General features: G+C 34.8%; 1 protein-coding gene across 4 annotated transcripts; it reads left to right on the top strand.

The window, feature by feature from the left end:
• The first annotated feature begins 1,844 nt into the window (after positions 1 to 1,844).
• On the top strand, positions 1,845 to 16,495 carry LOC111052740 (coiled-coil domain-containing protein 28B). Of its 4 annotated transcripts, none has more exons than XM_022339492.2 (7): positions 1,845 to 2,083; positions 2,591 to 2,690; positions 4,506 to 4,688; positions 9,239 to 9,383; positions 10,719 to 10,808; positions 12,779 to 12,910; positions 14,552 to 16,495. In XM_022339492.2, exons 2-7 carry the CDS (start codon positions 2,631 to 2,633, stop codon positions 14,761 to 14,763), a joined length of 822 nt encoding a protein of 273 aa, XP_022195184.1. In that variant the 5' UTR covers positions 1,845 to 2,083; positions 2,591 to 2,630; the 3' UTR covers positions 14,764 to 16,495. The 4 variants fall into 4 exon arrangements, with proteins under 4 accessions (XP_022195184.1, XP_022195186.1, XP_039288337.1 ...); XM_022339494.2 differs by having other exon boundaries at positions 1,857 to 2,083; positions 12,830 to 12,910; XM_039432403.1 differs by lacking the exon at positions 2,591 to 2,690 and having other exon boundaries at positions 1,857 to 2,083; positions 12,830 to 12,910.
• Positions 16,496 to 24,553: the final 8,058 nt, after the last annotated feature.

Genomic DNA, 24,553 nt, shown 5'->3' with positions numbered 1-24,553 from the left:
TTCTCATCAGTCGAGTCGAGTCTTCCATCTAAATAACACTCTTTTACAGTGATCTGTCAAGTCAGAATGGACTCTACTGGACTCTACTCTAATGGTCTTTAATGAACAGTCTACTGCTTTTCTGCCACTCGAGTCCAGTATTCATTTTAAGTAGTTCCACAAAACTTGGAATAAGGTGACACAAGTGTAGGAGGGGAATTCGTCTGTCAATTCTTCTTCTCGATTCAAATCACTCAAATAATGTCACACGAAACATGACTCAAAACAATTTATGAGATTAGCAGTGCTTCAACACTCGATAGGAAATAGGTAGCCTAGCCACTGCGTATGGTGTGTACAGAGGAGGATATTCAACTTGCTTCATGATCAACTAGTGTTGATCATGGCTCTGTTTCACATCCCTGGAAAGTGTTCATATGCTTCTAAGTGTATCTAGGCTTTGTTTCATATCCATGGAGAGTTCACATTTATGGGTATTTTAAAAAATATCAGCATAATAATAATAATATAATAATAATAATATAATAATAATAATAATATAATAATAATAATAAATTCTATTAGGCTATAATAAAATTATATTTGAATTTATAATTTATAAATTATAATATTTATAATTTTAATTTTATTATATTTATTGCAGTTGCAATCATGGTTGCCAGAGGAATTTACCAGGGAGAGAGTCTGAACCCTCTCTGGTTCTGCCTGGTCTTGAATCCTCTTAGTTTGTTGCTAAGAAATTCCCCATAATTATGGATTTATAAGTTTGATGTTTCAAGAGCTTACAGTATCACATAGTTCCTATATGGATGACCTGAAACTGCTATATGCCAAGTCACCAGAGCAGCTTAAGAATTTGCTTCAGGTAGTCATTCAGCCACAGTATCAAAATGAAATTAGGATTGGAGAAGTGTGAAGTACTGCATGTGAAGAAAGGGAAAGTAGTTATGACAAGAGAAGGACAAGATGTTGACACTAGAAAATGGAATAGGGTAGTTGCAAATAGGACAGACTCCACCAGCTTTTGAAAATCTCCCGTGTTGAAGTGTTCAGACGCTTGGAAACTGAATTTGCACTTGAAACAGCAGTTTCAACTGCTTTGAAACTGAACTTGGAAACTGAGAAGACTAATAGTCCAGTTAAATGGTCGTTTTTCAGGAAACAGCCCCGAAAGAATTTTTCTCGACGGTTCTCTAATGTATTTTGGGGCGCTAAACTCAAATCTGAAATTTCCTGACACGCCAGAGGGTGGCTTAACCCAAAAACCCCCAAAATTTCAGACTTTTTTTTTAAATTCCTTCATCCAATCTCGAAAAATTCAAGTTTTTGGAAAAAATAGTTTCCTACAAAACGGAAGATGATAAATTCTCCAATAAAACGAATGGTCACGCAGAACTCTACCATTTTTGGTTCCGGTGCTACGAATTTGGTTGGGGGGAGGGGGATTAAACATAAGGATACATCAAGGATGATAACTTTAAACACTTATAACTTTTGACAGAATGATCAGATCAGAAAGTGACCCAATTTTGAGATTGTGACTGTCCGATGGCTAATTTGGGCGGAAATCACTAAAATGGTTTTCAGGAACTCCTGCATTAAATTTTAGCACAAAGAATTTTTGTATGAAAAATTAGTTCTGCACTTCCTTCATGTATCCACTATTCAATCAACATATTGAAAAAACAGAGTTACAATAATATTATAGTTTATTATATTATTTTTGCAAGCAGGAGTGCTTGGTTAAATTTTGAATTTACCGCCATTTTTCTTTGGCTGGCAAGATGCTTTTCAATAGTATTGTAGCGTTGGCATTCCTGACATACTATACAGCTCGTCAGCTGATTGAAAAATATAATAACTGTGAGGTGTGGGTGATTGCCAATCACACTAACCTAAAACCTGTTATTATTAACCTATTTAGTTATTATTAAAAAAATAATTATGAATGTTTTCAAGCTTTGGATACATTGGATGAATTGAAGTTTACTCCTACTCTAAATGTAATTCTCAAGAAATTATTCGATTGTCAAGCTGAAGTTATTTGATTGTCAAACTGAATTCATCAACTATCTTGACTGAGGTAGGTAAACCTAAATCATCATTAAATTAATTTTGCTAACGTTTTTTTAATAATAAATCTAAATCTTCAATAAAACAAATATCTGATGATCCTTAATAATATCCCTCTGACAAACTTCAACAAAAACGTTTTAGCTTAAAGGCCTACCTAATACAAGCTTTAGATTTAGCCTTGATTTATAATTATTCTTCATTTTGCAATTATTTCAAGTATAAACTGACTTTAAAATTTCAATTCCATCCCTAAACTCTTAAATAATGAACTTTTTATTTACAACCTTTTCATACAACCTTGAATAAGTTTGTGAAGGCTACCCTAACCTGTCTTGACTACGGTAATTGATTTATTTGTTTTGAATGTACTGAACTATGTTTATCAATGTTTGATTAGTGTTATCTTACCCTTTTATTACATAGACCTCCTGCTTGTTTGAAAACTGATATCGATTTGTAATATATTGCATGTTTTTTAGCTGTAACAACACCACACAATTTTATTCTGCTGTAGTTATAGGTTCTAAACTGGACAAGGAAGTCAATATTTTACGATGGCTTTTATGGATGGTCATCATAACAAACTAGGTTTTGTTCCACACACGGTTTTGGAGGTAGCGTAAATTTTAGTTTTCTTTTTTAATTTACTACTTATTATTACAACTCAAGTTTTCAAACTGTATAGTGGCTCAATTCTTCCTTTTAATTCAAATTAATATTTACTATTAAAAATGTTGTTTTCTTTCAATTAATGTATCATACCTACTGTAGAATGTAAAATTTAATTTTTAACCTTGAATAAGTTTGTAAAGGCTACCCCACAACTAACTTAACCTAATCTATACTTCACTTTTCTCGACTATTTCAATATTATTTTTTTGCCACAATCCAATGTACTATGTTTATCAATGTTTGATTAGCGTTATCTTTTAATTTTCTTACATGGGCTATTGCTTGTTTGAAAACTGATATCATTTCGTAATAGGCCTATCTTGCATGAATTAGGCTACTTAAAGGCTGAAATATTGGTAAAATTGGCTGAAATTGATAAATCATCGATAATGTTATGTAATATGTGTCACTTCATAAGCGACTGTCAGTCTCAGTAACTACTTTTTAGCGCTAGTTTTGTAATCAATTTTTATATCACGATCTCAAATAGGTCTAGTACCTTGAGATGCAAATATTCAACTGGCATTTCATTTTATTTTGTTATAGTATTTACCCATGTTGTAAAATTTGTATTGCTTTTATTATGTATTTCTAAGATGTTGTAATTTTTTTCTGCCAATAAAACATTTTAATTTTCATTTAAGCTGTACAACACCACAGATTTCAAATGTTCTAAACTGGACAAATGTAATTTATTAATACAACATTTCAGCCTTTGATCTAGGCCTGGTGTATAAAAATTAGGCATATATACAAATATATGATTTTAATATTTTATAATGTATGAGTTTTGAGTGCTAGGCCTATTAGATTTTCCAAAATGAAATTGATCCAAAAAGGTGACGTAGACTCAATGCAGTATAATAACTTACAATCAATTCTGTTCACAAGATCTTATAGAAGATGTATAATGAATGTACCGGGAGGTTCAAAAATGACTTTACAACTGTGAAAATTTATATAAGTTGAATCTTATTAAACAAGGTACAGAGCTGGTTTTGGTGTTGTTTTAAAGGAAAACATTTCAAGTTTTGACTCACATAGTCCGCTAGTGCCTGGTCGCGCCGCACAAGCGCTAGCGGCAGTTACGTCAAAGATGGCTGCCTTCACTGGACCTGAGCGAGCTGTGTATTTTGGTTTGAAAAACGGCATAGTGTACCTTGGATATGTTGCAAAAATTGTTGATACGACAGATCGATCAGATGGCGCACCACCACATTATCTGACTGACTTCCGGGATTTTCTTAATGACCGCTTTCCAAATCAGTGGATTGGCCGTAATGCGCCAATTGCATGGCCCCCTCGGTCGCCAGACTAACACCGCTGGATTTTTTCTTGTGGGGTTTCATAAAAGATATGGTGTATGTAGCTCCTTTGCCAGCCACTCTACCTGAACTTAGAGCAAGGATTTGCGCTGCTGTTGAGCAAGTTACACCTGAAATGCTAGTGCGAGTCTGGGAAGAAATCGACTATCGATGGGATGTCTGCAGGATAACCAACGGAAGTCAAATAGAACATCTTTAGTTTAAGGTAAAAAAACTTGAAGTGTTTTTCTTTAAAACAACACCAAAACCAGCTCTGTACCTTGCTCAATAAGATTAATTATATGAATTTTCAAAGTTGTAAAGTCCTTTTTGAATCAGCCGGTATTTTGATTTTATAAACTATTTTTATTGTAACTTGAATACTTTTCATCTACATTAGATGAATGTTAATGTTTCATTTCGAATTCATTCAATTAAATAAATATTGTTTAGATGGCTGAGCCAGAAGAGGAGTGTGAATTGCAACAGCTGGTGCCCTGTGAGGAGGACCGCCGCTCAGGAGACAGGTATGGGGAGGGGGAGGTGACTCCTCCCGTCAGTCCAGCAGTCAGCAAACTGTCGCAGACGTCCGTAACCAATGTCAACGTCAGCTCTACTGGCAGTCACAAGGACAGGGTAAATTCTATATACAGTATTACATCATATAGCTTACCTGATGAAAAATGTCCTATTTCGAATTGTTAGTGTTCGTAATTTGAGGGGGGTTTGGCTGTTCTTCCTCTACTGGTTTTTGCTTTTCTTTATTTACTGATCGCCATAGGTCTTATCAGACCTGGCAATGTAGAATGTATCAAATAATATACCTTTATTGTCATCCAAAAATCTCGCTTTAGGCTGGCCACTAACGGTAGAACATGCATGATACACATGAAGCTGCTCTATTTGAGTTTTAATTATTTTTCTATCATTATAATATGTAATTTTCCAGTGGTTTAGTTACTGTTATTGGTTGATTTTTCATGTTAGAAGCCTCTCGCTGATAACAAACATGTATGTGAATGCATTTTTCACCGTTAGTACAAATGAATACATAAATTGGTTTATATTTGGTTTTCTATTGGTTTCGTTCGTGATTTTGTAGAAAAGAAGGCAATGCAACATTTAAGATGAATAAAATTATGTATTTAATGGATATGCTTGAAAGAGTGCTGTTATGCAATACAATTTTTCAATAAAATGAACAAGTAGTTAATATACCGGGTGATTACAAATGAAATAGACAACTTCAATAGCCTGTACAAAATTAAACTGGTGTATTTCAACATAGTAAGTGATATAGGTTTGTGGGGAATTTCTTAAAGTTTATGTTGGTAGAACTGTTGCTGGCTATTGTTGGCTGCTCCGTGTTACAACAGCCAGTTTAGTTTAGCAATATGGCCGCTACTCAAGTGGAGAAAGCTTATTGTGTTCTTGAATTAGCCAAAACAAACTCTGTTACTGTTGTGCAGCGTCATTTCAGAACAAAATACGGTAAACCACCACCAACAAGGCAATCAATTTATGACTGGTATGAACGTTTTGAAAGCAGTGGATGTGTGTGTGTAAGAAGAAGAGTACTGGAAGACCTTCTGTTACAGAAGAAAAAAATGATAGTGTTCGTGATGTTTTTGTACGAAGTCCAGGAAAATCGACTGAATCAGCAAGTTTAGAATTGCAAATTCCTCAACCTACTGTGTGGAAAATTCTGCGGAAACGTTTGAAAATGACACCTTATAAATTGCAGTTAGTACAAAGTTTAAATGACAATGATAAAGTTGTAAGTAAAAATTTTTGTCAAGAGATGCAACATTGTCTTGAAAATGACGACACATTGTTTAATCGCCTAATTTTCAGTGATGAATGCACTTTTCACATTAGTGGAAAAGTTAACAGACATAATGTACGAGTATGGGGAACAGAAAACCCAAGAGAGACTGTACAGCATATACGCGATTCTCCTAAAGTGAACGTGTTTTGCGCGCTTTATCTTGTGAAAAGGTTTACGGGCCTTTCTTCTTCCAAGAACCATCAGTAACCGGAAGAATTTATCTGGACATGTTAACCGAATAGTTAATGCCTCAACTCCATGAAGATAGTTGTAACTTCATTTTTGTACAAAATGGAGTTCCGCCTCACTGGTACTCAGACGTCAGAGGGTTTCTGGATGAACATCTTCCTAGACGATGGATCGGCCGTGCAAGTGAGGAAAACGTTGTGTTTCAGCCGTGGCCACCTCGTAGTCCGGACCTAACGCCCTGCGACTTTTTCTTGTGGGGCTATGTAAAAGACAGAGTTTTCGTACCACCGCTTCCTGTTGATATCGATGATCTTAAACAACGAATCACAAATGCTCTTGCTACAGTTAACCGTGAGATGTTTAGTCGTGTGTGGTCAGAATTCGACTAACGTGTTGATATCTGTCGTGTTGCAAATGGTGCACACATTGAACATCTGTAAATTTTCAATAAAAACTTCAAGAATTCTTCTAAGTAATCATGTAAGTAATCATCTAAACTTTCAAATAATAAATTCTCTACAAGCTATTCAAACTGTCTATTTCATTTGTAATCACCCTGTATATATATATATATATATATATATATATATTATATATATATATATATATTATATATATATATATGAGATATCAGGAATCGCAAAAAGTCTCTGGGATTTTGTAGATAAGAAGGCCATGCAACAGGCTTCAACACTTGAAATGATTCTAGATACTGTGAAACTTTATAGTTGGAATGTGTATTTTTTTTATGATAGCTCTTGAATTATTAATGTTTCATTTCTGAAATGAATGATTTCATAAAAATTAATGTTCTCTCTTATGATAATCCTTTCATTTTTAAAACTAATTTTTGTAAATCGAATCTTCATCGCTTCATTTGTGACAATTTTTATAAGATAATGTTAACTCCAGTCTCGATTACAACAATTGGGCAGTATCATAGCCACCTCTAAAACAAGGCCCCGGCCTACGATATTGCAACGTCGCAGTTTAGGCCTAGTATCTAATATATGATTGGTGAAAAAGATTAAAAAAAATACCAGCTGATCTTTTTCACCAATCATGTATTAGATTCAAGGCCTACACTACGACGTTGCAATATCGTAGGCCTTGTATTAGAGGTGGCTATGGCAGTATTCATGTCAGAACAGAAATGATATAATTTATTATTCATTTATCAAATATGTTTTAGAAATATTACTTTTTCAATTAATTGCCTGCTTGCATTTTTTCATGCATCAACCTTATTCCTAATTTAAACCAATTCCTGAAATAAAATTTTGTAAGACAACAATCTCATTTAAAAATAAGTTTACATGAAAAGTAGCTCTTTCTTCAAAAGTAAGAGTAAGGCTAGTCGCATATTGAGACGCAACGTGACCCGAGTCTGCTACATGAGTTATCAATATCATATTATAATGTTCATATTTAGACGAAGCTAGCACGTGTACTTCATACTTCTCTCCTTAGTCATGACCAGAGATCTGGATTGACTGTGTCTGGAAGTGGACCTGACTTGGTCCTTGTCATAGGATTGACTTATAAGCTGTGTCAGAAATAACACTTATTCACGTTTCTTGAGTTAGTCAAACAATTAAAAATAGATCGTTTTCAACTTTTTCCAAGATGGCATGCCAGTTAAAGCATCGCACTTGTCAAAGCATCTCAAGCTCAGATATTGTTTTTGTTGGCCTCAAAATAAACTAGCACAATGTAGAATTCTGACTCCACTAAGTACTTCTTAATTCGTCTCCTGAAGCACCTGATAACCAGGAACCTCAGGTAGAGCGTTGTACATTCCCAGGGCTAGCACCGGTAAACAATCCTTCTTGCTCAGCCTACAGAATAAAATGTCTGATTTCACTGTTCTTCTTGTCTTAGAGGAGTTTTTATCTGCTCTTCTTGTTAGCAAGTGATGGTTATCTCTTGCATTCAACAAAAGGAGACCAAGATGTATTGATTAAACACAGTGAATATTTCTAGCCTGACGAAGATGGGTCGACAGTGGTCGAGGTAACCTGTTGAGTCCAATATCCTGAGTGCTTTTTCCTGAAGGAGTAACACCTCTTTACATCCAGGAGCATGTGCCTACTATTGAAGACCATAATCGGCATTGCTATGGAACATGGCAAAGTATACGTCCATCCGATGCTTCCGGGTATCAAAGGCCTCAGAGTTCTGAGAAGAAATATCACCCTGTAGAGTTTTAAGCAAACAAGGTTCTGGCCGTGACGCCACAGGTTAACGTCACACCTCCAAGTGGGCACCTGATGTTTGCATATCCCGTTAGGTATAACACGCGAGCCACTATCCATTGGTACTGTCAAGTGTAGCCTGCATTACAGTGGAACCACCCAAATTGACCATGCACCTCGGTCGGGGGCACTGTGCAGTTCCGGCGGTATGTGGGCCTGGTCGGGGCCAGGACGAATCCTCTAACTCGTCTACAGGCCAGGAAAACTACAGGTAGCTCCCAATTGCTTACGTCTCCAAGGCTGGCACTTGCACGTCCACCCCACATGCACCCAAAACGGGACGCGAGCGTTTCAGAAAGAAGCACCAGTGAGAGGGGTTTTTCGACATGCTATGATGCTACTTCCAGAGACAAAGGCGCTATTCAAGTCCCACAGTCTGGCGCTTGAGAATTTCTCATCAAGCAGACAGTGTTGATTTGACTACTCCAGGGTCTAGAGTGGAAACCAAAAGCTTCACTTCTGTAAGGCCGCTGAGCTGACCCGCCCAAGACTGCATATGATTTCCTGCGTTTTATTCTCATTCAGAATCAGTTCGTTGTTGGTGAACCACTTCTGGAGAAGTTGGATTGTTTTCTGGAGATCCTAGATTGTTAATCATCACCAGGACCAGAAGGGGGCCTATCACTGAACCCTCCTATCACAGGCACTCAATGGTAAACTTGCAGCGAATGTGTGAACATTATACATATTATATTAACTCATCTAGCAGACTCGGGTCACGTTGCGTCGCGTCTCAATATGCGACTAGCCTAAAAGTGAATTCGTATGGTTTTTGTTGGTGGGGAGTCCCACTTCCCCTGAATTACCTGAATATATAGTTTAATAGTATTTGCAGTTTTTCACGTTGAATTACTTTCGATACAAATTATTCTACTTGTCTCTATTTAAATGAATCTTGTTGAATATTGCAACAGTCGTCTCCTGGTGGGGCGCATGGAAATTCACCAGCAGCTGGCATGACAAGCCTGAGGGCTCCGGCCAGCCACGCCTCTTCCAGCTCAAGGTCATTGAGCAGAATTGCAACTGTTCCTAGCATTAATAGCAATACCGGAGGATCAGGTAATTGCTTTCAAAACTTCCATCAATCCACTTTAATCCAATTCAGCTCATTATTATTATTATTATTATTATTATTATATTATTATTATTATTATTATTATTATTATTATTATATTATTATTATTATTATTATTAAAACAACACCCCAATATAAGCTAAAATTAGCTTCATGGGGTAGCCACACAATCTTAATAATAATAGGAGATCTAGATTAAATCTTTCAGTTCGTACAGTTATCATTATTATTGTTATTATATTATGGAGATCTAAATAGATTCTCACGACGTATGTGATAAAATATAAGATGTTATTATTTTATGATCACTCTAATATGTAAACTATCATATTTTGTAATGTGAGAAAAATTTGAATAAAAAAAAAATATTATTATTATACTACTCAATTCATTATTGACCGAGCGAAGTGAGGTCTAAGATTCAAGTCGACAGTTTGGCATTTCTCTTAATGTTTAAATGTTTATATGTAGCGCATTTACGGCGAAACGCGATAATAGATTTCATGAAATTTGTCAGGTATGTTCCTTTTTTAATTGCGCGTCGACGTATATACAAGGTTTTTGGAAATTTTGCATTTCAAGGATAATATAGAAGGAAAAAAGAGCTTCCTTCATACGCCAATATTAGAGTAAAAATCAGACTATAGAATTATTCATCATAAATCAGCTGACAAGTGATTACACAGATGTGTGGAGAAGCCAGTCTATTGCTGTATTTCCATAAGGTCTATAGTTTCAGTCAGGTACTAACTTGTGGATGAGAATACTGCGTGAGGTCTACTGTTCACAGAACTACTAGTACACTCCTCAGAACATTTCTATCAATCAGATGTGGCCTATCAGGTTGAGGTAGATGAACTTAATCAGTCTTAAGTAAAATCTTTGCAGTTGAAAATGTAGCTTCAATGTAAAGTGACCTATTATCAAACAGCGATGGCTTTTCACATACAACTATTGATTCAGATGATTATAACAATAAATCTACTCATCTATGGAACGAACAATGCGATATGAATGGAAAAACAAAATAGCATTCGTTTACAAAAGAAGCTATGTGATTCAACTTCAAGTCTTTTCAGCTGATAATTCTACCAATCAAGAAACATCACTCCGTTGTTTTGCTGAGCAGTCTGATACTCATCCAGATTTACAAGAAGATTTTGTTTAATTTGTTACATTTAGAGCTGAAACCTAAATAGCTGATCAATCTCCTTTTTAACTGAGACTGAGGCACTCTCCTTTGAATATTTCCTTTTCCAATATGTTTCAAAATTATTATTGAAAATATCTACATAATTATTAATATTTACATTTTTCAGGTACCCGCTTATCTTACGTTAATGAAAAAATGAACACCAGACCACAAAAGTCTTCACAAGGATCACTGTCACGTCCCCATATGAAACGAGGTTGGTTCTACAGTATTCATTCAGTCAACGTTAATAAGAAAATTCGTTTCTATATAGGTACCTTGTTTTTCCTAATATTTCAGAAGAAATTAATCTCAATTCCAGTGAAAAACAATTCCTGTATAGTTTGTTATATTGATGATAGATCATGCGATCGGATGATACTACATACTACTATGTACTGTAAAATGAAAGTAGCTCCTCATTATTTGTTTACATAAATTCATTATTATTATTATTATTGATTCAATGATTCACAATTATTTATCAAAATGTCCAACAGACATAGCCTAAAACTGTTCCACCTCCAAATTTTGATTGAACCAATGACTGTATCATTTGAAAATAATAATCGATTATGAGCTTGTTGCTTTGTGGTCGATAGATCTTTTCTCTCAAAATCCAACTTCAATTTTACAGCGGAGAAGAATACCTGTAATCGTGATAATGTGATTTCTTTATTAATGTCTCATTTAAAAATTCTTATATTCTGACTGTACAGAATGTTCTTTGTTGCATGTGTGAAATCTGGTTGTCTGGCAAGTGTGCATCTGTGATTAGATTTGATACTCCAAGCATGCTGTAAAGACGATTAGACTAATCATTAAGACATTCAGCCCATTCTTAATGGAGCTTTTATGCAAAGATCTTTCATTTTTTATGATTGTCTTATCATTGGTCAATTCTTGTTTACAACATGCTTGGTGTATCTATATAATAGGCTATATATAAAAGCGAAATGGCACTCACTCACTGATTGACTCACTGACTCACTCACTCGCATAACTAAAAATCTACCGGACCAAAAACGTTCAAATTTGGTAGGTATGTTCAGTTGGCCCTTTAGAGGCGCACTAAGAACTGATTTAAAAAAAATTCCAAAGATACGCCCAAAATTTGCGTTTTTTGGCGTTTTTTTCAGCTTTATCGAGAACAAATGAACAGAAAATGTTCAAATTTAGTACAGAAGATCAGCTAGGGTGTAATAATGTTGTATTAGAAGGAATTTGCAATAACGTCAAAGATACGCCCATGATTAGCATTTTTCCAGCGTTTTTTTGCCTTTTCTCAGCTTTATCGAGAACAAATGAACAGAAAATGTTCAAATTTACTACAGAATCTCAGCTTGGGTGTAATAATGTTGTGTTAGAAGGAATTTGAATTAACGCCAAAAATACACTCAAAATTAGCGTTTTTTGCGTTTTCTCAGTTATTTCATCAAGAAAGTAATAGACAGAAAAATTTTCAAATTTGGTACAGAGGTTTAGCTAGGGTCTAAAAATGTTGTGATGAGGTGACTTTAATATTTCATTAAAGATACGCCCAAAATCAGCGTTTTTCCAACGTTTTTCTCAGTTTTTCTGCTTTTTCTCAATACTTTGACTTTCTGATGGAATGAAGCATTCTCAAATGAAATTACAACAAATAGATTCTTAAGATCATAAGTGATTATCTAGTCTAGAAATAGCTTCACAACATTCGTCTTCATTGGAATAAACGGTTCGTTGTGATTTTTTTCAAAATTCATTATCAACATTTTAATCATCACTTTTCAATTTTGTTGTTTCTGCTCAATATCCAAATATTCTATCTGATCACCCCATTTCACTTTTTTATTACACTGCAGTCATTCGAACACTGCTTTTAACTTTCCAATTACTGCCAACTTTTTTATAAATATTTACGGTGACTTCATTTGTCTTTCCCATGTTTGTATGATTTCATTATTCTATTGCAATTATGTTAATTCTTGAATTCATTTCTCAAATACAGTTCCTAGTTTTGTAAATAGTTTTATTGGTTCTTTTTGTTATGCCTGTTTTTGTTCTCATAATTTTATATGTTTGTGTATTCATTTTTTTTCTTGTTTTCTGTTCTTTTCACCGGTTGTTTCTGTCTGCACTTGTGTCGATACTGTATGCTATGCCTGTGCCTGTGCGTATGTGTGATTGGTGATTATCGCACACTAGTGAATACGGCTCCGTTAGATAGGTCCATTCACCATCACTGTTTTCTGTCAGATGTCACCGATGTGCGGCGCATGGAGACAGCTCTACTGCATCTGCTAGAAGATTTCCACTCCGGCAAGCTCCGAGCTTTTGGTGAGTTCTATTTCCTCGTATTTAAATAAAACTCATCTATAAAACTTCCTTTTTAAAAAAAATCAGGGTGTGAGGCTCTAGGGCAAGATAATTGCTTCTTTCTAACTACAGAAATATATTTCGTTTTGTTTAGGCAATGTTTTGTTTCATAATATAATGTTTATGTAATAATCAGTGTCATTAGCCAAGTAATCCTTGTTTACTAGTGATAGGATAGAAAATGAAGATTTAAAAAATAAAATAAGGTTAAATTAATGTAAGGGAGATTCAATTTATCCTATGCATAATAGTTATTTTCCTACAGTTACCTTGAAAAGTGGCCATCCCTGCACTGATTACAGAACGCAAAGAATCACTTTTCCGCTCTAGTGTGCAAAGTATTACTTTGCGTACTCCAGATTTGCAACATGGCAACACAAAATAGTTGGGTTATATGGAGGATTAGTGCACGAAAACAAAAATTAAGTTGGTAACAATGACTGTGGTTAGATTTAGATGAAAATCATTTCAATGGCTACCCTACATTTATGATAAAATCCCAATCTAGAAATCCAAAACAAGAATAATGTTTATCTAAATCACAATTAAATAATCATCATTTACGAATTATTATCATTTAATAATAAATAATAGTTCTTTTCTATTGATAATTATTATTTCAACTGCAAACAATGAGAAAAGTAGCAAATATACATGATAAAATTCGAATTTTGAGGTTAAATGATTACTGTTCGATATCCATATAAATAAAAATAATGAAAAACATAAGAATACTACAATAAATATTCTCTGTTGTCTATATGTTATTTTTATAAATACTTTTCAGTTTACTTTGAGCATGTTTCTCGGTAGTTTGAGCAAAAGTCTAAATTTCTGAATCCTGTTTCAGTACTTTTTTTTTAGCTGGATGAAACAAACTTAGGTACGATTCTTCCCGCTAGGTCGCGCGCTTGTCGGTTTAGCCATCTTGCAGCCATCCCAATCAGCTGTTGGCGTGTATTTTAAATGCGAATTTTTTGTTCTATTTGTATTTTTTCTGATTCTTGAATGAATAAAAATGAGGACTTTGGCTGACAATTTTCAACATCAATTGAATTATTAATTTTTAAATGAATTAAGTTTGTTATTAATAACAGCATCAGACACACAAACATTTGATGGATTTCAGCCAGCATTCTACCCCATAATCAACCACTTATCATATTCAATAGTAACTGTAGGAAAAGTTTAATGTGAAATACGTGAGCAAAGTTCCTCTGCTGCTCTCAAGAAGCCATTCCGCCCTCGCCTACGGCTCGGGCGTAAACGTTTCTTTCGGTGCAGCAAACTTTGCGCACTAGTTGCACAAATAATATTTATACATTATCCTTTATAATATAATTGTATCCTTATTATCCATATCTGTAGCTTCACTGTAGTTTGAAATAAATTATGTGTGACGGTTAAGAAGTTACGTTCAATCAATTGAAGGTTTGTACGGCCTTATAGTGAGATGCTGTCACTATGTTATAGTGACTGTTAAAACTGTCAGCCGTCCTCATGAATAGCATCAATGTTCCACATTCAACCAATGCTGAAATTTTGGAATGCATCACAGTGTGGTCGCATGCAAATTGATGTGAATTTGTTGTTGTTTTGAAGGCAAAGACTGCAGCATGGAGCAGATGACCGGCATCCGGGAGCAGCAGGAGAGTCTGGCCAAGTTGCATTTCGAGCTGGGCGCTCAGCAGGAGTTGTTCGCGCCGCTCAGTGCCGAGGGCCTCAGCCAGGGAGCCGACAACATGACTCGTCTCATGGCCAGCCTGGAGCGGCTCAGTGAGAGCATTGAGAAGCTGCACTCCTTCAACAGCTAGTCCAACATGACCACATTTGCTCGTTATCGTTTGCTGCATTTTGAATACTCCTGCATGGAATTTTTATTGTGGCAATGTAAAGTTTATACATTCAATTGAGTCTCATAGTGTAATACATGAATCATTCGACTGAGTCACTGTTAATGTTGTAGAACCGTTCCATAATGAAATAAAAACACTCATATATTGTCAAATTCTACACAGTTTGATTTGTTACAGGACCATGGTTTCCTGACCACACAGGTCACATTTTCAAGCTGTACCAAATAAAACTGTGTAGAATTTGACAATATATGTGTGTTTTTATTTCAACATGAATCATTGTTCTCTAAGCTCGTTTCTGCCAAGAAGTGTGGAATATTGACAGAATGATGTTGATGGATTAAAGTGAGATAACAGTGCTATAATATTTTAACTAGAATTACAAGTGCCGGTTGCACAAAAGAATTAATCTCACGAGAACCAATCAGAGAAGCCTTTTTTCGAAAAAGCCTTCTCTGATTGGTTTTTGTGAAATTGATCAAGATTAAAATGTTATCGGCTTTTGTAAAACCAGGCCCTAGTGTAATATTTGAACCATTGTCCTGAAAGCTCTTACTGTCGATGGTAAGAAGCATAGTTGGAAATTGTATTAATAATTTGAGTACCCTCACATTTTTATACATGTTCTGAATATTACTGATTTTAAGTAACGTAGATTATTTTGACAATTTGTTCATAAATATTTGTATAGAGGAGAGCATTGATGAGAAGTCCTCTTGGTGAACAGCTAGTCCAACATCACATTGTGAACCATTGTTCTGAAAATTCCTACTGTTATTGCTAATTATATGTTGTTACACTAAAACGATTCAAGTGAGTCTACAGTGAAATGCATGAACAAGTGCTCTGTAAGGTTTTACTGTTTCAGCTAAGAAAAATAGAACATTTTCACATAATGTTTATCCATAAATAATCAATCTAGAAGACAAAATTGAAAATTCTCACTTCTTTTAGCTAGTCTACATGATTTAGTGAAAAATTATTTTCAAAGTTCCTTTTTCTACGGCTGAGAATTTTACGAATGGCAAGTTATTAATGATGGTGAGTCTCACTGGGCAAAATTTATAAACGGTTCTTATTATAATTTATTTATACTGCAACAATAAAGATGTATTCTAATTGTAGGAAAGTACTTGAATATGATAGACTAGACTGTCTATAATACCTTTGTTATAGTAGCTTCAATGAAAAATTTATTCAATATTGTTTATTGATTTAATCTTTATGAGTCTATCCACTTTTGTTGATTCTGTTTAGTACCTATAATATTTCGAGTGACTAAAAATCTTGCCAATTATTATACAATTTCATTTCAATTTTTAGAGAATAATTATTCATTTCAGAGAAAATGTTTCAATAATATTATAGAGATTGCAAGTGATAACTTAGAATATTGAATCGATACATTTTTTTATGATAATGTTGGTTGACCCACCCAACAAGAATATTATTCATAGGTGCATTGTGAATATCAGATATATATCTGTAAATATGAATAAATTGAATAGCTATTATAATTAGGATTTTTATATTGATTAATGTGATATTCTGTGAAGCTTCTTATGCCATCTAAGCTGATCTTGCATGCTTCAAGATTTTTTTAAAGTTTGTTGTTAATCCAATGAACTACTGTCAAAAAGTTGAATGCAATCAACATAAATGAGAGAATAAAATTTATTATAAAGTTGAACTAGTTTATTTCTAAAAAGATGTAATCCTAGTTTTGCTATTAATAGTATACAAAAGAGGATGAATTGTACAGGTAGGCCTATCCTATTCAGTATTCCTCCAGTGACAACGCCAAAAGACTCGATTCATGTGATCTGTGAGTGTTCAAAGAATATTTTTGTTGAAAATTCAAAACTGATTGATGAAACCTATATTGCTTGTGTGATGAAAGAACGTCATATGTACTACACACTCTTCAAAACTGAGAAAACGTCCATGAAAGCCAACAGCTATAAGTACCTAGTTTGATTAACTTTTTGAATCTTCTCAATGTTTTTTATAATCATATAAGCTCACGAGGGTCATTTTTTTACAACCTCCGGTCACATATCATAAGACATAGACAATCCGTAGGGGGGGACTTTCACAGAGAAGAATAGATTTTCAAGCTCACCGCACGCCCTCTGATCAGTGCGGCCAGATCGTCAATTGTTTACTAGTTATGGACCCAGAGACATGGCCGCGTCTCTTGTGTCTCCCGCCAAGTACTAGTCTCGTAGCTTTTTTCGTTTTTGCAAGCAAATGGAAATAGTTTAGCACAAATTTAATGATTCAAGTAAATCAGGAAACGTTATGAGCGATGGGGCTTTGTCTAAATGGTCTCAGAAAATTAAAGACGTCAGTTGAAATTAGTTCCGGAATCTTTGTTGTGCATGACAAACATAGTGCTGGTGCAACCAAATGACTTCTCAAACAATACTTTCTTTTTCGCTGAGATTGATGCCCACATGAGCTCTAGGACTTGTGCATTGGTAATGAGACGGATGACGATGAGATATGAATGTACCTGCAGTTTAAGGTGGGTTCCGAACCTTCGGGAAGCGATTTTACAACTCATGAATCATATTCAGATGAGTTGGCTCACCCTTCCAAAGGGAGTACCAGGCGCATGATTCTTAAATTATCTAATCGATAGCTTATTAGCGCGACCACTGAGTAAAACCTTTTATAATTATACATTCGTCTTTTATTTATGGCCAATCGGAGGTTGAAAAAATGACCCTCGAAAATAAAATAATAATAGCATACAAGTTAAGTAGATAGGAATAAAACGTCTTATTCAAACTCAGACAAAGAATGATTGTTTATTTAATCAACATCATAATCTTAGCTGTCTCCATAGAGATAGTGAAAGACGTCAGCTGAGGCTTCCGTAACTACACCCCTCCAGTCTTTACTATCTCTATTATAGAGATGTAAATAGAACTCATAAAAACAAAACATGGAAAACAACATAATAAAAACATTTTGGAAATCTTTCCTTACTCATCTTCATTATAGTTCCTTTTCGATCTTCTAATCTCACTCAAATGCACAATTTCATGTCTACCTCGTCCATTGTTGTGTTGCTTTTTTACCTCCACTAGGTTCCTATGTAGTAGATCAATCACTTCATATGGTCCAACAAATCTATGATCCGATTTCGTTCTCTTGTGATGATTTTTCTTGAAGATTATGTCACCACTTTTATTTTATTCATGTCTTCAGCCACCTCCAAATTATACTTTTTTGTCCTCCGAACTTTCTCGTTCATGATTTTTCTCTCCACTTCTCTATGCTCCTCTGGATGCTCAACTAACTCAAATGGTGAAAAATTTGTTGAAGAATGTATGCTACTATTATATGCCAGAATAGCTCTTGCCATTGCTTCTTCCCCACAGATGTTTCTATCAACTTCTAATAAGTGCAAATGTTCAGTTAGCGTGCTATGTAAACGTTCCATCATTCCATGAGATTGCGGATGTCCTACTGTAGTGAAGTGGCTGTCGATACCAAGTTCCTCTAAAAGTTTTTTGATCCGATTGTTGTCGAATTCTTTTCCTTTATCCATTAACAACATGTTGGGGGCATTGAAGAGCCCAAAAAATGCTAGTAAATTTTGTTCCATGCACTTGGCTGTTTTATTCTTTAAAATCCATGCAGAAGCAAGCCTTGTAAAACAATCGATTGTAGTAAGATACTTCAGTTTATTGTAACAGAAAATGTCAACTTGAATTATTTCTGCTGGTCTTGCGGGAGTAGGTGTGACCATCTGAGGCGTCTTGTAAGGCTTTCTGTCATATTTTACTATATTGCATGCTGCACACTTTCCCAGCACATTTCTTATTGTTTTGGCCATATTCAGCCAATAATACTGCCGTTTCAGGTGTTGCAACGTTTCCTTTTCCCCTCTATGGTTGGTCCTTCCAATGTGATATTGTTCTACAACTTCTTGTTGTTCTCTTCTATCTTCAACTGTTTTAACTTGTCTATCACAAATTATCAAGTGTATTTTTGAGTCCCAGCATTCATCTTTATGAAAGCTCTTAATTTTATCAATAAAATCTTTTTCCTTGGAAAATATAAAATAAACTTTCCCCCTCACCATCAACTGCTTTATTGTATGTTTCAGTTCATCATCTGTCGCCTGAGGGCCAATTGTAATTGTATAAGTATGAATTGGGCCATAACGATGGGTAGTTTTTGTTATACCTCCAAAGTTTTGTCTTTCAAGAATTATTTGATTACGTTTATCATTTATAATGCAATTTTCCATCACTTCCAAATTAATTTGCTTCACTTGTAGAGGATTTATATTCCGAGATAAACAATCAGCAACTACATTATCTACTCCTTTAATGTGTTGAATTTTGAATGAGTTAACAGCCAATTTTTCTTTCCACTTGGTTATCCTGGCGGATGTTTCTTTCAGCTTATTCATCCATAAAAGTGGCATGTGATCTGTTCTTAGCACAAATTCATTTCCGTAAAGGTATGGTCTAAAATTCTCAACACACCATACAATAGCAAGAAATTCCTTTCAATTGTACTATAACGCCTCTCGGCCGGAGTAAGTTTCCTGCTTGCAAAAGCAACCGGTTTCTCATTTTGGGATAGTACACCTCCTATTGCTTCCCCACTAGCATCTGTTGTTAATGTAAAGGGTTGTTGAAGATCTGGAAACTGAAGTATAGGCGTTGAACAAATTGCTTCTTTACACTTTCAACTGCTTGGATAACATCTGATGATATGTGGAACTTCACACCTCTTTTTATTAAGTTTGTTAATGGTTCAGTCATCTGTGCAAATTTGTGAATGAATTTTCTATAATAGCCGACCATGCCTAAAAATGTTTTTATCTCTTTCAAATTATTTGGAATTGGAATGTCTTTTATTGCACTAATTTTCTGGCTGTCAGGACGAACTCCACTTTCCGAAATCACATGACCCATGAATTTCACTTCAGATTGACACAAGTTAGTTTTTTCCTTTGACAGCTTAGGCCAAACTTCCTTATTCTTTCAAATAACTGTGTGAGATGTGCTTTATGATCTTCGAGATTCTTGCTGAACACAATGATATCATCCATGTAGATTTGTATTGCTTCTTCATTTATGTCTTCTAAAAACTCATCCATCAGCCTTTGAAACGTTGGTACTGCGTTTTTCAACCCAAAAGGCATCCTTGTAAATTCATAATGTCCTCTCTCAAAGCTAAATGCTGTCTTATCCATGTCCCTTGGATTCATTCTTATTTGATGGTATCCCGACTTTAGATCCAGAGTGCTGAAAACTTTAGCTCCGTGCATTCTGTCAATCATATCCTCTAGCCTTGGAAGGGGATATCTCTCCAACTCTGTTTGATCATTTAAAACTCTGAAATCTACAACCACCCTATGTTTTGGCGGTTCTCCAGGGGAAGACTTTTTTGGTACAACCATAATGGATTACAAAATGGAGAGATAGACTTTTTTATAATGCCCTGTTCTAGCATATCCTTAATGTGTTCTCTAATGATTTTTTTCATTGCATGTGGATACCTTCTGGCTTTTATAAATATTGGTTTTGATGACTTTAATTGAATTGAGTGCTGAACTCTCCCTGTTGTTGTCAGACTCTCTCCTTCATTATATAAAGTGTCCTTATACTTTTCCAGCATATAGAATGCTAATTTTTCTTGTTCCTTGTCTATAAATTGTTCATTACAATTTCCTCTCACAATGGAACCCATTGTAAATGTTTTTCTTTAGCAATTGAATTTTTCGATTTATAATTTCTATCCCCCAACTTGATTATCCATTGACCATTTATATTGATAGGAGCAGCTCCAAGATCTCTCATCATATCACAACCAATTATCACATCATACTTGTTGTTCATTATTTCTGTTGATACATGAACTCTCATAATTTTTTTAAAACCAATCAATCCAAACAGATTTAAATCTACTTCCCCTTTTAAAGCTTTTCTTCCTGTCAAAGTTAACATTTCACAAGAACACCCTTCTATTTTCAAACTATGATCAATTTTTATTAATGCTTCTTCCGAAATTATTGTACTGTCCGATCCTGTATCATACAAGCAAAAACATCCCAACTCTTCACATAAAATATAGGTAGCTCTCCTTTTTTGCAATCCACTTTTTGTTCCTTGCTACCTGTATTCCTCATCCGAAATCCTCAATCTTCATTCCTACCTTTCTTTGTCGATAATTTGGTTGATTTATTTTCCTTCAATTCAGGCCAGTCTTTTTCATTTTTCTCTCGATATTGACTTTCATAACGGTAACAGCTATTTTCACTATCTGAGGAGTGAGTTAAACTCTCTCCATCAGAACTACCTTCCAAATTTTTTTTTGCGATTTTCCTTCCTCCTCAAAGCATTGACTTCTCTTCTTCCAAAATTCTTTTTTGGGGTAACTTCTTTTCTATAAATGTAAGGACATTCTCTGGCAAAATGCCCTTCTTCCCTACACTCCCAACACTCGTTTCGTGCTAATTTCCCTTCTCTTTCCTTTCTATTTCCTTTCCCATTAGTAACCAATCCCTTTACATCAGTTCTCCATTTCTGGTTTGATCTGTTACCATAAACAGGAGAGGTTCTACTATTAAGTGAATATCTTCTCTTATTCTCAACCACTCTCCAATTTGTGTGTCTATGACTAGCTTCTTTCCAATAAGACTCCTCATCTTTGACAATTTGAATAGTCTCTTCTAAAGACTGAGGTTTTGCAATTTTCACACTCGTACATACTCGCTCCGAAGCTGCTCTTAAAAAAAACTTCCATTGATAACTCTTCATAGATTTTATTTCTCCATACCCCTTCCTCTTTAGTATTACACGAATCTAAAACTTTCGATTTCAATTCTTTAACCAATTGCGATAACCGATTGGCAAAACTACCAATTGACTCTCCCAAACCACGATTCAATTCCAACACTCTCATTGCCATTGCAGAGACTAATTTCCTTGCACCTGCATAACGTTCTTTAAGGGCTTTTTTAACATCCTCCCAAGATGAACTGAACGATACTCACAAATCAACCATAATTGATGTACTTATTCTAGACAAGAAGAACGAATGCAGGTTTGTAGTTGTTAATTCATCAAAATTGCTGTCAATAATTTGAGAATGGATGGCATCCATTCTCTCCAAGAATAGACTAAGTTCTTTTACCTCTCCTTGGAACTCCTGAATTGATCCGATCAAATTCATGAGACATTTCACGTCCATAAGTGGTGGTTCTTTCCCGGTAATTTCAACATTTGATGCAATTTCCTTTTTCCTCCTTGGCATTTTCAAAATCTATCCAAAAATTCCGGTGTGTACAGCTGCTGCAACAGTTGTAGGGAAATGCGTAAAAGTGTGATTAATTAACTTCAACTAAAAATACTAGATAATATTTTGGTTTCGGCACCAGTTAAGTAGATAGGAATAAAACGTCTTATTCAAACTCAGACAAAGAATGATTGTTTATTTAATCAACATCATAATCTTAGCTGTCTCCATAGAGATAGTGAAAGACGTCAGCTGAGGCTTCCGTAACTTACATACCAGTATGGCATTTTTAAGTTGTAAAAGATGCTTGTTTCTGAGAACATACGGCATTATTTTCCATATTCCAATAACGTCGAATTCAAGCGTACAACGATTTAAGGCTCTAGTATAGCCTACTATAGATAGAGTAAGGCTTCTATTATTTAAATTAAGCCATGGCTCTAGTCATTAGAAAGCACTCACTTCGATCAATCAATGGATAATTGTATTAATGTTTTCCTATACAGTAGTTGGAAACTATTACAAAATAAATTATATTACGCTGTAACAAATTAAAGTACTTTTTAACTATTACTCACGGTAACAATTTTTTTTTTATAATTAAGAATACTGTCATGCAACCTGTTATAGCAACTTTAATGTAGGGGGTGAAATTTTCAATGCTGCAACAATTTATTGATCATTCGTCAATGACATTTGAAGCGGGTGTCCGTGACACAATTTTCGACTTTGCAGCTTAATTTGGACTAGTTAGTAGGTAAACATGGCGAAAGTGCGCATCTTTATCCCCTCTGTTAAAGGTGTGTAACCGCTTCATTTTTGAATAGTTAGTTAAATTGGTTGAACGCATTGTTCTCATGATATGAGCGCGAAAGCAAAAAGCTGAAAAATGCAACTTGTAAACAAATCTCATCCCCTTATAGCACATGAGTTGGGAATAGGGACTCTTGATATGTTTTCCTCCTAACTAGTCTCAACAAAGCTGCAAAGTCAAAAATTGTGTTCAAAACATTCCCTCCAAATTCCTTTGTCAATTGGTCCATTGTTGCAAAAATGGAGATTTCACACTCAACACTAAAGCTGCTGCAACAGTTGTAGGGAAATGCGTAAAAGTGTGAAATTATACATTAAATTGAAGAGAATTTAATGCTCTTTAAGCTCATAATCAGCATGATTTTTTCCATCCATTTTGAAAAAGTTATAAGAGCAAAAAAATAAAACAAATGGAGGCAAACGTGCTTTTTTCAAAAATGTCACACCTTAAAGTGCGGATACCTCAAAAACTAGAAAATATATAGAAAAATTTGTGAGATGAATATCGTAGGAAATTAAGTAAGCTTTCATTTTTTATATAACAGTTATGTCCGTAAGAAACATAGTTTACAAGTTATATGCGAGAAACCAAAAAATGATACCTTTGAACCACCCCCACCCCCTTAGAAAAAGGTGTAGAGGTGGGGACTTCTAATATGTTTACCTTCTTACTACCCTAAACAGAACTGCGGGGTCAAAAATTGTCTTCCGAACTTTTCCCTCCATAACCTTTCCTTGACTGGACTATACCTGCGATCCAAAAATTAGGAAATGGTAATCATCAAGTCACAACTTTTCTAAAACTAAATGTAGAAGCATCCTGACAATGATAATTTCAAATACTTCTCGAAGTAGCTCATCAGTTCATGTCTATTCCGATCAACAAATACTTTTCTTGTCCAATCTTGATTCTTCCCGCGGTTTTTAGGAGGAAAACTACCCTCGGGAAATCATCTGTTGCTGCTTCGCTCAACATCTCAAGTGAGCGAAGAAGATCGCGTTTTTCCTCTTATAATATTTTTAGAATATATGGTATGGTTTCCGTGTTCAAACTATAAATCACCCAAAACGTATCTTGTCAGCACAGTCGTCGTTGGGAATAATCATATATTTATAACCTAAACTATGAAATTCATTCTCAATTTCGTATTTTAATCATATCATTCTAACATATTATAGTAAATGCCAAGGCAGATAGCATTAATATGTAGATGTATAGATAAATAAACAAGGTAGATAGATAAACTGTAAGTGCAATTCGGTCTAGCCTATTTGACTAGTCCTGATGATCTATTCAAGTCTCTTCCACTCTGAGATAATAAATGTTTGATTAGCGTTTCGGAACACACCGTACATTTTCAAAAGTTTCAACAAGCAACATTTTTGAATAAACTTAGATAAGTTAGAGTAAATTTGAGAAAGAGGGATAAGATAGGAATACAAGTCAATTTACAGTATTTCCCTTGAAAATTATTTTACAAAAAGCATCATTGGATAATAATATCATGTAATATTATGTTACCACGTTACTAGAGAAGAAAGTATTCACACATAGGTACCTAAACAATAGTATTCTACAACCAGAACATAAATTGTATATTGTAATAAAGGAGTGAAATTATAATATTATTTATCAAGGTTTTTATTCTTTCTTATACTTTTGTGCTTC

Source organism: Nilaparvata lugens, chromosome 7 (genome assembly GCF_014356525.2).
Source record: "Nilaparvata lugens isolate BPH chromosome 7, ASM1435652v1, whole genome shotgun sequence".
NCBI classification, from domain to species: Eukaryota; Metazoa; Arthropoda; class Insecta; order Hemiptera; family Delphacidae; genus Nilaparvata; species Nilaparvata lugens.
Note: the sequence above shows the minus strand (reverse complement) of the source record. Positions and strands in the feature narration are given on the sequence as shown.

Bases quoted from the DNA above. Each gene is read 5' to 3' on its own strand.
- LOC111052740 (XM_022339492.2), top strand. From the start codon at position 2,631: ATGGCTTTTATGGATGGTCATCATAACAAACTAGGTTTTGTTCCACAC. The intron at 4,689-9,238 runs GTAAATTCTATA...ATATTGCAACAG, and splicing joins CTGGCAGTCACAAGGACAGG to TCGTCTCCTGGTGGGGCGCA. The intron at 12,911-14,551 runs GTGAGTTCTATT...GTTGTTTTGAAG, and splicing joins CGGCAAGCTCCGAGCTTTTG to GCAAAGACTGCAGCATGGAG.